Here is a 14,317-nt window from a genome sequence, read left to right as displayed (position 1 = left end):
ATTACCTTTCTCAAATATAGTTTTATAATAGAAAGTATTGTCAAGTGATCTCTAAAATAATACTTTCATATACATTCCTGCTTTGTTTTCTTTACATCGTTTTGTATTCGGACCATATATATATGATACCAATTTGCACAACGATTTAGATAGGAGTGTTTCCACATTCTATTTCCCTAACTCGTTCAATTAAACCCATAGAAAACCCCATCAATTTTCATGTACCGAGGCTGTCGCTTTTTCATTTCAAACAACGTTATGTTCATTAAGAGAGCAAAAAAGGGCATCGATTGCCTTATACTGCTGCAGAGGAGCCATTGGCAAACCGATTATGATCTATGGCTCCCTCAGAGAAGTATTCATTCAGATAGCAGACCGGCAATACTAGCCTTGAACTTATTAACAGTACGTTCAGGGTTGGTCGAGGCATCGAATAGCATCAAGTGTCTTTCTGATAAGATTGGTATGGGTGCCAGGCCATAGCGGAATCGCAGGAAATTGCAAATCTGATGAGCAGGAAAGGTAAGGGACCCTAGAACCGCTGTTGGTAAAATGAGAGGAGGTAGGTGCACCCGTATCTTCTTATGTTTCTACTAATAGATAACTGGAATTCGCGGAAGCTTGGCCAGCGCTGGCTCACCATCAATATCAAGCCTTTTGGCGAAAGATCGATCGCAAGAGATCTAGTGGTCTTTTTGCTCTCAGTAGCTGTGGGGCTTTACGTCCATGCAGTACGTTTGGGAATCTTGCCAGACGCCATCTGCAGAAACTGTATGGAGGAAGATGAAGTAGATACAACTCAACACTTCCTTGTTGACAGTCACGTGTTACGGAAATCAAAGCTTTAACCTTTGGGAGCACATGCCTTCAGACATCCCACCGAACCGGCGGGAGTGCCTGTGCAAATTTGTATTGGCTAATAAGCGTTTTGCTAATTTATAAGTTCGAACACAGGAGTTCTTCTTTTTTATGACCACACAAAAGATTACACGTGGACTGCTAACGTGCGATCTTTGATCAGCCAGCTAACCTAACCTTACCTATGTTGATTTATTTGTCTCTTATGCAAAAAGTAGAGTTGAACGCGTTAAAGGCTTCTAAAGTTGAGATGCTTCCAAACCATACTTTTTCTGATTACACTGAACTTTTTATAGTGTCAAATTTTAAATATTTATTTTTTTAGTACCCTATAACACTTTGATTTATTTTTTTTTCTATTTAGTTACTTAACTAACGCCCTATTATTTTTGATATATACTGTTTAATGCTATCTAGTCATCTATATTAAAGTATATCGATACACTTAGTAGAACACGTTAATTTGTTTATCCACTATATACATATGTACATTTATACACATACACACGTATTGTAAATAACTCATTCATACTGATGTGGATACAACTAATTGTTAATTTTCTTCGTATTCTTTTTATTCTTTGCAGTTTTATAGTTTACTAGAGCAAAATATCATTGCGAATTCCACTTTAACACTGCGACCATGCACAGTGTTTGTGCCTACAAATGCTGCATTCCAGCGCCATCATGGACCCACACATGTGCTCTATCACATAAGTGAGTAACAATGCGTATTCAGCGCTATTAATTGAAAGATAAAAACCCACAAACTTTTTATTGCCACTTTTTCTATTATATTATAATATTGTTGTTGTTGCTATTATTATTGTTTGTTCTTGTTGTACATGTTGTGGAAAAAATTTCACACCAAATAAATAAATTACTTAAGTTAACGAATAAATACAACGCTGTTATTGTAAAGATATATGTATGTCTAACATAATAATTTTGCATAATTACAGCAACGACACCAATGACGAAGGACGAACTTATAAAGGTTATACCGTCAGATATGGGTGGCAATCCATCATTGTATATAACGAAAAATCGCAATGGCGATATTTATGTGAATAACGCTAGAATAATACCATCGCTGACGGTCGAAATGACCAATAGTCTGGGAATGCGTCAGGTGAGATATGAATTGCAAATCTCTATAATTTTATTTCTAGAACTTTAAAGGTATATTAGTCTCAAACTACTACTACTATGTCAGATCGGTATAAGATTTTCAAGTAGTGAGTCGGGAAAGCAGTTCCTGAGGTTGCTAGCGAGCGATCACATTACCTAAAAATTAACATGTAGCTTCCATAACTCTATTTTGGCATATTGAAGGAAATGAACTGGTACTCATATAACAATATTTAAAAAAAGTAATTTCATAACTGAGAATCGTACATGATAATAATAGAGAGATTAAGGTCTAGACATCAAACTTTTCACTTTTTTATAAGTCAGCCCTATACACTCGAACCAAGAGAATCTCCTTTTTTTATAAGAAATATTTTTCTTCTCATAGGTGATGCACATAATCGATGAAGTCTTGGTGCCACTTACTGCTTTGCCCACTGCCAAAATGGAGTTCACCAATTTGGATGCCTATCAATTTATGAAACAGGCCGACATCTTAGATATCGGCGAGAATCGCTTGAGGTATATATTCGTCATTTAATTAAAGATTTATTACGTTTAATTTACTTACTCTCTTTTTCTTGCCGCCGCAGATCGTACCGCTCGCAAGTGACTTTAATGCGTAAGGATAATCTCTATCAGTCGCCAGGTGGACATACATTTTTAATACCCGTCGATGAAGGTTTCAAGGTAAGCAACTAAAGTCGAGTGGGTTGATTATTTTATAAATGCTCGTGTGGAGAAATACGATTACATAAGTAATAATACTATATTACTATACTCGTTCTACAACCATATACATATGTATGTACATTTATATTGTAAAAACAACCAGTTACCTTGATAAGTAGTTTTGTACCCTTTAAAAAGTAGTTAGAAATTTATTGGTTTGCAGAATGTTTAAAAAATTTGCCTTCAAATTAATCTATGTTAAATGGTATTAAGGGGTTATATTCACTGTTAATTTTAAAACAGTCTAATCTCTCAATGTATACTTCAAAATTTATGGCGTCCCACTCAAAGTTTTCCACTTTGCCATTTATACACTTTTGCCAACGTGTTTCCAAATCCTCAAAATAGTTGTTAAAGTAAATTTCCGGAATAGACACGATATTGGTTAAAAATTTGGCGAAAAACCTACGGAGAATCAATGCAGTATGCGACGGTGCATTGAAAATACCGGCCTCTTTTCACGAATACCTTCGCGCAAACCACGCATAACACTCAAATAGTACTCCTTGTTGATGGTGTGGCTGGTCGGAAGGAATTCGGAGTGCACCACACCTCTATAATCGACGAAAACTGCCAACATAACTTGATTTTTGACGTGTTCTTTCTGCTTTGGCTCATTTTTGACACGTTATTCGGCCGATTGATCATCTATTTCTGAGTTGTAAGCATAGATCCTAGACCAATAATACGTCTCATGACATCCTTGTAGTCGAAAAGCACTGTTTCACAGACGTTAACACGACGCTGTTTTCCGAAAATATTGAATCGTTGTGGAACCAATCGTGCTTTCACTTTTCTTAGACCCAAATCTTTTTTAAATGGTTTTCACTGATCCTTCCGATAATCCAACAATGCCAGTAAGATCTCTGACTGCTAATCGTCGATTTCCACGCCTCAATTCATTTATTTTATTGACATGTTTATTATCAGTTGAGGTTGATGGCTGCCCTGGACGTGGTTCATCGTCAACGCGTTCTCGACCTCTTTAAATAATTTCTACCAATCTCTTGCTTATGACAAACCACTTTCACCGAAGGCCTTTTTTTTCGCACACAAAATTTAATGGAACTTCTTTGTTGAATAATTTCACTCATCGTAAAAATCGCCGAATGCACTTCAAGTACTTCAGAAAGATAAGCGTATACTAAACACTAATGATTATTTTGATGTGACATTTGGCACAGATATCACTGACAGTCATACCAACCTTTATTTTAACGAATGGTTTTTCGCGCCAAATTTAAATTAAAAAGTTTTACTACTTTTTGCTCATAGTAGAAGTAGTATTAGTAAGAACTTAATTAAGCTGGTACAGAGGATTGCCGTACGTGTTCGTAAAAAATAATTGATATGTTTACCTAAGAAATAGTTCCTCCAAAGACCCTACAATTAAATTTTTCCCACTTTATAGACTTAATACGATATTAACAAACAGTTTATTGGAATAAAAATCAGATTTTTATTGCCTCTACATGCAATTTTCCCTATAGGGCAACACGCATTGCATACATAACAACAAAATATTTATGTTTATGTCTGCGCACACATTTAAACATACCTAGATGACATTTAATAGCGGCACTTATTGCAACCACTAATCAATTAAATGTCAATTAATTGTCATAGCAAACCACACGCAGCAGCCTGGTGGACAACAAAGTCATCGACGGACACGTCATACTGAACAATGTGATTTTTACGGCAGCCGCGCAAATGGAGGTGCCACAAACCACAGCCGCATTCGAGGACAATCTCAAAGTAACCGTTAGTTTCTTCAAACAAAAAGACGGCAAAAGTAAGTCGATTTACATCAACTCTACACTACTCACATATCTACAAGTATATAGATACATATGTATGTACATATATGCGTTAGGTATAATCCACTAATGTGTTTTCTTCTCTTCTTCTGCTTCCAGTGTACGTCAAATCGAATACTCTTTTAGGTGACGCCAAGCACCCCACCGGTGTGGTGTTGGCGGAAATTGTCAAAGGCAACATTCCGGTGCGAAATGGTGTGGTGCATCTGATTCATCGGCCGCTAATGATAATCGACTCGACGGTGACGCAATTTCTACAGGTAGGTGTTCGATTACAAATATATACAACCGATGAGTGAGAGTATGCAGTTGCCTGTGTGTGTGTGTGTGAGTGCTTGTGCGGTGACCCGCGACACTAAACTAGACGAAATACAATAACAATTATCTTGTAGAACACCAGTGTGTATATGTGTGTGTGCTTACCTATTAGCTAGTATTTGACACGCCCAACAACATTAGCAATTCTATTTGTGTTGGTATTTTAACTTACAATCACAAAGCGCAAGCGCGTGTAGTAAACGGTGTTTGAGAATTTAAGTTTTTACAGTTAATACAAATTTGATGAAAATGTCTTAAAAAAAAATTAATATTATTTTTTACCGCCCGCTGCTTACTGCGCGCTGCTTAGCACAATAAACACCTACATACAGTCAAAACTCGATAACTTGTACTTTTAGCTGTGAACACAGACACATTTTTTAAGAGTGATAAATGAATTTATGATATTACATAATACTCACATTCAAAACGAAACATTGGAGTTATCAAGCTTTGTCTGCGTTCCTATAATTTGCTGCACATTTGCTTTGCTTCTAAAAATTATGCGTACTAAAACGTAGAGTTAATCTAAATGATAATCAAATATTTTATCGACAGAATTTTAGAAATTTGTAAATATAAAATAAATATTTTTTTAGTGAAAATTTTATATCTAAGGCCATCATTTTTTTGAACTGGTGAATGATTAGGTAATTGATATTAAAATATAGTATAATAGCATAATTATTGCAAACAGTTTACATATTTCAAGCTGCTTTAATCAGTAGAGCAAGTCAAGTGTCTAGACTATTAACACATTTTTTGCTATCAACAAATTTTCTTTAACTCATCTTAAGCAGCATTTTTTTTCGAAGTAAAACCGGAAAATTTCAATATTACTTAAGCGGTTATATCCACTTGTAAGCCAGAAAAAACGATTTTTGCAAAGGACCATAAATCTTCCTCAGAAGTTTTCTCTCGAAAACTCGGTCATTTACGGAATTTAATTACTTGTACTTTAATAATTTGTGATTAATTTTGAAATATTTTGAATTTCCTTGATTCTGTAGCCGATCTCCGTAAAAATGTGTATATAATGTTATTTTTTTACTTAAAATAACAAATCCAAAAACCAAGCTATTATTCATATTGATGAACTCAGATTATCATCGAATTACTAGTAAAATTTACGATTTTTGACAAAATTTTTTGAAAGAACTTACACTTCAGAGTTGTTTAAAAACCCGAAATTATTATCAAAAATCCTATTACTTCCATCAGTATCTGACAAATATATCCTGTAAAAATTTCAAGTCGATAAGTTCAGCCGTTTCAGCAAAATTTTAATCACCGACTCCAAAAATTGTTCTGAGAAAAACACCATTTAAAGTTTTGGGAGCCGGTTACTCAAGCTAGCAAACTCTTACAAGTAAGTTCATATCTCTGTAATTGATTTTCGCATCAACTTGAAGATTTCTGAGAATATTCTCAACTGTGTGTACATTAGAAACTCATATTTGAAAAAATACAAACCGATTTTTTGAAATTCGCAAGAGGATGGATATAACGCCTTAAATGTCGCTCATACGTCATGTCGTCCCACGTAACTTATTGCTAGAAGTAATGCCTCTACTATTGCAATAAGCAGCTAGATGTAAATGTAGATTAATTACTTGTTCATTAAAAAGGAAGTACATTATGTAATTAGTTGCTCTGCAATTGGAAATGATAAGTGAATACAGGAAAAAAAATATTCAGGGAAACTTCAGAAATTATTATTATAAGGAGGTATTTTCTACATTGTTTAAGTACAATTGAACTGCAAAAATTCCAACTAACTGCTATTAGAGCAAATAATTGATATCCCCAAAATAGACAACAAAAAAAGACCTATATGTTGCCTACAAATAGGCGCATTTTTTATTATTTTAGCAAAGCCACGTACCTAAATCCGTCTTAGTTAACTTATTAAGCTTATTTGTAAATAATATGTGTAAAAAAACAAATCATTTTAATAATATGAGGATAATATTATTTCTTGAGCTCTTCTAGCTGTGCTTTACGTTTAAAAATATACTGCCAGTACGTGAAAAGTATCTATCTAATATATAAAATCGTGGTATAAAATAAAATATTTATTACGACCCGACTAGTTTAATCAATATAAATGTCTAAATATATAAATATTTTATATTTTTAATTGCTTTTTAGAAACGTGTAATTTGTCTTCAAGCACTAATTCTTTTTCATTAAACGCCCAGCGCACATTTTGCAGCTTTGATCTGACTTGAACCTGCTACAGTCGCTTGAAAAAAGTTGTTTACAACTCAAACAGGTTTCTCGTACGAACAAAGCGAACGCACATAAATTTCTAATATTGAAAAAATACAAGCTATAAAAATTAGCAATTTTATGGATATTTTGCAATGAGCGTACGTTTTAATTTTTTTTGTTGTTTCCAATCATTGAGAAATGCATAACAAGAACATAACAAAACCGCAAAAATTTCAAATATTCCAAATATTAAAACAAAAACATTACAAAATGCAAACAAAAACACAATTTTTACTTAAATAGAAAACAAAAACCCTATAGACTGATTTTACCTCGAACTTGAATTAGCAAATGTGCGATTTTGTAATTCGTTTTCGGTTTGATGTAAAATCATAAGCAAAATTTTATTTTAAAATAATTTTTAAAATATAAATTTTATTTTAAAAAAATTTTGGGTGCGATGTAAGTATACAAAACCAATAAACGTTGTAATTTTGTTATGAATAACAAATTAGATCATCGTTCACTCACACCACCCGAAAATCGTCATCTGATAAGTCATATCAGTCAGTTGAATAATTAATTAGCATATCAGGCTAAGCGGCAAAATTGGCATCTCAATTGATAAAATTAGTTAATATTTATTTGTGTATGCAAATAATTCAAATAAATTCAAAATTTCGAATTTTTTAAATTTATAAAAAAAAAATTTGTTAGCAAAAATGTAAGCTGTATATACCATTACTACATTCTCGTCCATTTCATAACTGGCTCTTTGAAATGTCATTCACGCCCACTATTCACACACATTAGCAGCAACTTACACTGTTTACCAAAAATAAGCATCTTCAGTACTCAAGTGCAGTGCATAGACTTTAGACTTTTAAAAGATTATTAGTTAGAGATTAGAGCTTTGAAAAAGTTACACACTCTTCGGAGAAAAATTATTTTTAAAATATTCACATGCACAAATTTAATACATATGTAAATATATGTATAGCCCGCAATAAAGTAGTTGGAAAAAATTTCCGTCAGTTGTTCATGCAGACTAAATACTTGAAAAATATTTAATGACAAAATTAATAATTAAATAATACTTCTTACTTCCAAAAATATAAATTCCCCTATCATAACTAAAGCTAAGTTACTTCATCTATCTATTTGATAAAAAAAACCCTCTGTCAAGATAAATCTTACGATATCGCCGAGCCAAATTGCACTCACCCACTTCAATAAAAAATAGTTTTGGTCAGGAATACAAATTTACAAGCCATACATTGCAACATATGCGCTATAAATAATTTCATAATTTTAATTTATTTCTTTCAAAATTTTTAGAACTCAAATTTATGTTAGACAACAGTACTGAAAATTAAGAACTATAATAATATTATATTAATAATAAAATGAAATACATAATAAGAATATACTAATACTAATTTAAATTACTTAAATTCATTAGAATTCACTGAAGCCATAATACCCTTCACAAATACAAAATATTCTTTAAAAGAATTCGATTTTGATCGATCAGATCGATCTGAACAATTTCTTCGGCGATTTTATTATTGCTTTCGCCAATAAGCCACGCCAAATTTCGAAGAAAATATCTAACTGAAAACGTTTTCTTAACAAGGGCTTGATTCTGATCGTTCAGTTGTGTGTAGCTATATGCTATAGTGATCCGATATCACCAATCAAAATGGGAGCAACATTTCAGGTCGATATCTCAAAATGTGTGAGATTACTTCAAGTATATACATATAGAAAGACAGACAGACGGGTATGGCTAAATTGACTCAGCTCGTCATGTTAATCATTTACATATAAGGGGTGATCCATTTCAAGGTTTCCTACTTTTTATACTCTCGCAACAATGTTGCTAACGAGAGTATTATAGTTTTATTCACATAACGGTTGTTTGTAAGTCCTAAAACTAAAAGAGTCAGATATAGGGTTATATATACCAAAGTGATCAGGGCGACGAGTAGAGTCGAAATCCGGATGTCTGTCTGTCCGTCCGTCTGTCCGTCCGTCTGTCCGTCCGTCCGTGCGTCTGTCCGCCCGTCCGTGCAAGCTGTAACTTGAGTAAAAATTGAGATATCATGATGAAACTTGGTACACGTATTCCTTGGCTCCATAAGAAGGTTAAGTTCGAAGATGGGCCAAATCGACCCACTGCCACGCCCACAAAATGGCGGAAACCGAAAACCTATAAAGTGTCATAACTAAGCCATAAATAAAGATATTAAAGTGAAATTTGGCACAAAGGATCGCATTAGGGAGGGGCATATTTGGACCCAATTGTTTTGGAAAAGTGGGCGTGGCCCCGCCCCTACTAAGTTTTTGTACATATCTCGGAAACTACTATAGCTATGTCAGCCAAACTCTACAGAGCCGTTTTTTAAGGCATTTCCATATACAGTTCAAAAATGGAAGAAATCGGATAATAACCACGCCCACCTCCCATACAAAGGTTATGTTGAAAATCACTAAAAATGCGTTAACCGACTCATAAAAAACGTCAGAAACACTAAATTTTACGGAAGAAGTGGCAGAAGGAAGCTGCATCCAGGCTTTTTTTAAAAATTGAAAATGGGCGTGGCGCCGCCCACTTATGGACCAAGAACTACTAGGAACTACTAAGACCGATTTCAATGAAATTCGGTATATAATGTTTTCTTAACACCCTGATGACATGTACGAAATATGGGTGAAATCGGTTCACAACCACGCCTTCTTCTAATATAAAGCTATTTTGAATTCCATCTGATGCCTTCTCTGTATAATACGAGTATAAACATTAGGAACCAATGATGATAGCGGAATAAAACTTTACAAAAATACGGTATTTGAAAAATATTTAAAAGACGAATAATGAAATCTCGATTATCACTTTACCATGCGAGAGTATAAAATGTTCGGTGACACCCGAACTTAGCCCTTCCTTACTTGTTTAAAGAAAATTTTCAAATTTAGTGGGGAACGTTTATTGTCATTCGAAAGAACATTCTTTAGCATTTATTTTTTGAAGATAATCTCTTTAAATGTTGACCGCGGATACGTCTCCGTCGAGCATTTCGACTGGTAACTGGTTAATGACACACTTGATGTTTTACTCCAAGGCCTGAATCGAATCGGGGGCCCACAGGAAAGAGTCTAAAGATCCAAGATCACAAGATCTTGGTGGCCAATCGACCGGCCCAAAACGTGGAGTTATTTGCTCACCGAAGTGTTCTCTCAATAAATCCGTTGATTCATGCAATGCGTGTGAAACCAAATATGTCCGAGATAGTGAGCTTCAATTTCGGGTATCAAATAGTCGGTTATCATGGCCGCCATTGTAGAGCGGTGATTCCACCGGTCTACAAACAATACCAAACCTTTGTTTGTTCTAAATAAAATTGCAACTCTGGAATCTCTGCACGATGCTCTTCGTCACGAAGGCGGCAATTTTACTTGCTTACATACTCAATGAGCCAGAAATGGGCCTCATCGTTGAACAAAATTTGGCTCCAAAACGTCGGATCTTCCTGGAACTTTTCAAGAGTCCATAAAGCGATTACGCTTGGGAATGTCGAGTGGCATCAGCTCTTGAACAAGCTGTATTTTGCATGCTTTCAATTTAAGATCTCGACTTAAAATGAGTCAACTCGTTCCATACGTCAGTCTGAGTTGCTGCGAACGACGCCGAATCGTTTTTCCACGGTCATCGTGTACACTCTCAGTTACGACTGCTATATTTTTTTAATTTCGTGCTGGACTGGGACTAAAGATGGGTGATTATACCTACGCTCAGTAAGTCTTTCCATGCTAAAATGTCAAACAACTCTGAAAAAAATTACTTGACAGCTTCACATGACTCACGCGTGATCTGTGTTTGCTATTGAAAAAAGTACTTGTACTTGAATCACCCGTTACATACATACTTGTATACATATGTATTTATTGAAATCTCTGACGTTTCCTACTAGGTGTAATAAGCTACTTGGCAAACATAATACAATTTCTTCAGAATTTTCAAATAATAATATACTAAATATAAAATGTTTTTAACATAAAACAAAACATTATAACAAATATTTTGATAAAAATAATGAATTGAAATAAATAACTACGATCTACTTATGATGAAAACTTTATTTTTAAATAAATATAACTTATATAAAAGCATATAAGATTCGATTCATTTACAATAAAATGTAAATTAATAATAATTGTTGTTTTTTGGCATAAAAAATGTAAATTAAAGTAAAATAAAATAAAGTTTTAGGGCAACAATTTTCGACTTTTCCCTTGTGTTCAACTAAAAATTAACCACTTATAGTTTGCATAAAATAAGTATAAAATACTATTTTAAGCTAGTTTCTTAAATGATTTAAATTTGACCTTCAGTTTCGTTTCTTGCACCTGCAATTTTCACTTGCTTTACAATTGGCCACACGCTTCAAGCCTTCACCCACACTAGTGAAATTATTTTATTTTCACCAGAAACACACATTTTTTCAACATTACTTTTTGAAATTGCACAATTCGAGCATTTCGTTCTCAAGTAAATTTGAACAGCAACTATTGACTCCATAACAGTCCTGTACAAGTACAAATCAAGCATTGGCATTTCATGTATCATACGAATATTATATAGTAGACATATAGTATATTTTATTAAAATTCCGTTCCTTATTTGTTCGATGTGATTGCTGTGTTAGAGCAGAAAACAATATTGACTCTGGTATTTTCTTTGTGCTCTTCTCTGCGAATGTTTTTTGTTTTGTTTTGTTTCGATTTTTATTTGTGAACTTTTTCGTTTTTATTATATGCAACGCTCCGGAACTCACGCAACCAAACAAACATTTTAGTCCTTTAAGGTAAATACTTCAAACAGTATACATATACGTACACAAGCATATATATTTATATATGTATCTATAAATTTGTAATGGCAAAATTATCTTAAAACATTTAGGCAAACAAATAAATTACAATACAATATTCATACTTAAGCATAAATATACTCCATATCACACGCATACTTATTTGCATACATACATGACTGTAAAATGCATATAATGGCAATGAGTTGGAATAATGTGCATACACTTTCGAACTTTTAAAGCATGCAAGGGTTAAATATTAAAAAGAAAATTGCTTTGGGAGAAAATAATATTAAAATAGTTGTATTTCAAAGCATGAGATAAAAAATATTCAAAAGATGAAAGATCATAGCTTCCATTTAGTTTTTAACATTATAAACTTGAGTGACGCTTTTACCAGAAACCTTGAGCTTTTTAAGTTTGTGACATCTCTTCTTGATAGTTTATATTAAAAACAAGAAAAAACGTAAACTTTGGTTGCATCGGAGCTAGAATACTCTTCACAAATAAGGAAGTTTCCATACAAGAACTTGTCAGTTTGTACGGCAGCTATATGCTATAGTGCCTCGATCTACACAATTTTTTCGGAGAATGTACCACTGCCTTAGGCAATAATTCGTGCCAAATTTTGATAAGATATCTCGTCAAACGAAATAGTTTATAATGCAAGCACTTGATGCCTATCGTTCAATTTGTATAGCAGCTATATGCTATAGTGGTCCGATATCAGCAGATCCAACAAATAAGCAGTTTCTTGGAGAAAAAATGAAAAACGGACTTGGCTAAATCGACTTAGCTCCATTATGCTGAACATTTATATACGTATTCATATAGAATGCTCTGTTTTATGACATATATTTGAAGCCACCACATTTAGACGAGAAATTGTTAGTAATGTCTCAGAGTTGTATTCTTATTATAATTATATAAATAAATATAAAAATCAAAGCTTTTCGAGACACTTGAAGATAATTATTTATACACCTACAAAGAAGTTCACTTCAATCGAAGCTTACATAAAATACGTTCCTAGATTTAGCTTATCAAATCAAAAAAAAAAAGAAATAGCATGCGAATTCTTATATTTTATTTATAATAAATACATATAAAGGTATATTTATATAGAGAAATGTGTGTACAAAGAACTCATAAGTATACGAGTACATCAAAGAGTGACCAGCATGCAACAGTCAAAATTATCGCTACGCTGTCTACATTCTTATATATTTATTGCATGATATTTTAGCATCTGATTTCAAAATCTGCTGGTATTCGAAAATTCTGAATAGTGAAAGAAAATTTTTCCAAAAACATGAAATCTTTTTTAATTTGTATGCATTTTTTCGATAACGCATTTAACATTTCCATCACGAAAACTGTTCACACTTAAACTAGCATAACTCAATATTCTGAGGACGCTAGAAAAGAAATGCTTACCCATGTTAAGCACTGAAGACTTTTAAAAGTTAAAATAGTAATACAACACTGTTCGCTTAGTTATAGAAGACTTCAGAGCGGCATAATACAGATAGATATGTCCCAGAATAGTATTTCAATACATGTAATTTCCTAGTGGTGTCTCACTCTAACAAAAGCTTCGTGGCATATGACAAAAGGGATATCATCTAGAAAATGAACTTGTAGATCAAAATTGCTGTTTAATTCTGCTTTTCTCCATTTTTATCCGAGCTGAATAAAATAATTTTGTTTTGTGAAAAGTAACCAAAAAATTTAATTCTAATGATAAAACAACAATATGATTCAGTACGTACGAATATGATTGCCATGCATGCCCAAAATCTGCAATTCTCTTATAACCGTTTGCATGTACGAATATATGTACATATGTATGTATTGCAATATATCGGATTTTTCATTTGCGAAATGCGCATTTTTGCCTTGCTTGCCATCAACCATAATGCAAAATAGCCGAGAAAAAAGTAGAAAACCAAATATAAACACACTTATTCCAAATTATGCATAGAACATATAGAGAAACATGAACCAAGTGCCAAAACACAACATTGCACGAAACAATACATACTATTACCCTTATACATAAATACATACATACATACAATTTATTGCAAATCGTTTAGAACCAAACTCAAAACAAAAAAATATTAAAAAAAAAATATTAAAAAAAAAATATTAAAAAAACATTAAGCAAACAATCACAAAGTATTTTAATTGAATTTCAATTGATTGTGTATTTTCTTGACGTTGTCGGCAACTCGTACGCTGATGGCAAACCTCAAACTCTCTCTCTATCTGTGTGCAACGACCTTAAAACAAAACATAAATGTTTCTGTCGCTGCTCTGCCTGCGTTCTAACTGTCGTTGTTGACACAAAAACCAAAAACACAACCA

General features: G+C 33.3%; 1 protein-coding gene across 14 annotated transcripts in view; it reads left to right on the top strand.

The window, feature by feature from the left end:
• LOC120781114 (fasciclin-1) overlaps nucleotides 1-14,317 on the top strand; it is a 50,381-nt gene that overhangs the window by 22,820 nt on the left and 13,244 nt on the right. For 6 of the 14 annotated variants that reach the window (XM_040113305.1, XM_040113258.1, XM_040113285.1 and 3 more), the window contains 8 exons: nucleotides 1,446-1,575; nucleotides 1,821-1,990; nucleotides 2,378-2,511; nucleotides 2,583-2,679; nucleotides 4,348-4,516; nucleotides 4,641-4,801; nucleotides 7,518-7,535; nucleotides 11,933-11,941. In XM_040113305.1, coding sequence (XP_039969239.1) covers nucleotides 1,446-1,575; nucleotides 1,821-1,990; nucleotides 2,378-2,511; nucleotides 2,583-2,679; nucleotides 4,348-4,516; nucleotides 4,641-4,801; nucleotides 7,518-7,535; nucleotides 11,933-11,941 — 888 coding nt within the window. The remainder of the gene's footprint in view (nucleotides 1-1,445; nucleotides 1,576-1,820; nucleotides 1,991-2,377; nucleotides 2,512-2,582; nucleotides 2,680-4,347; nucleotides 4,517-4,640; nucleotides 4,802-7,517; nucleotides 7,536-11,932; nucleotides 11,942-14,317) is intronic. The other 8 variants (XM_040113315.1, XM_040113296.1, XM_040113300.1 and 5 more) reach the window with 2 other exon arrangements.

This window comes from Bactrocera tryoni, chromosome 1, assembly GCF_016617805.1.
Source record: "Bactrocera tryoni isolate S06 chromosome 1, CSIRO_BtryS06_freeze2, whole genome shotgun sequence".
Lineage (NCBI taxonomy): Eukaryota > Metazoa > Arthropoda > Insecta > Diptera > Tephritidae > Bactrocera > Bactrocera tryoni.
This window is presented reverse-complemented; position numbering and strand designations above follow the sequence as displayed.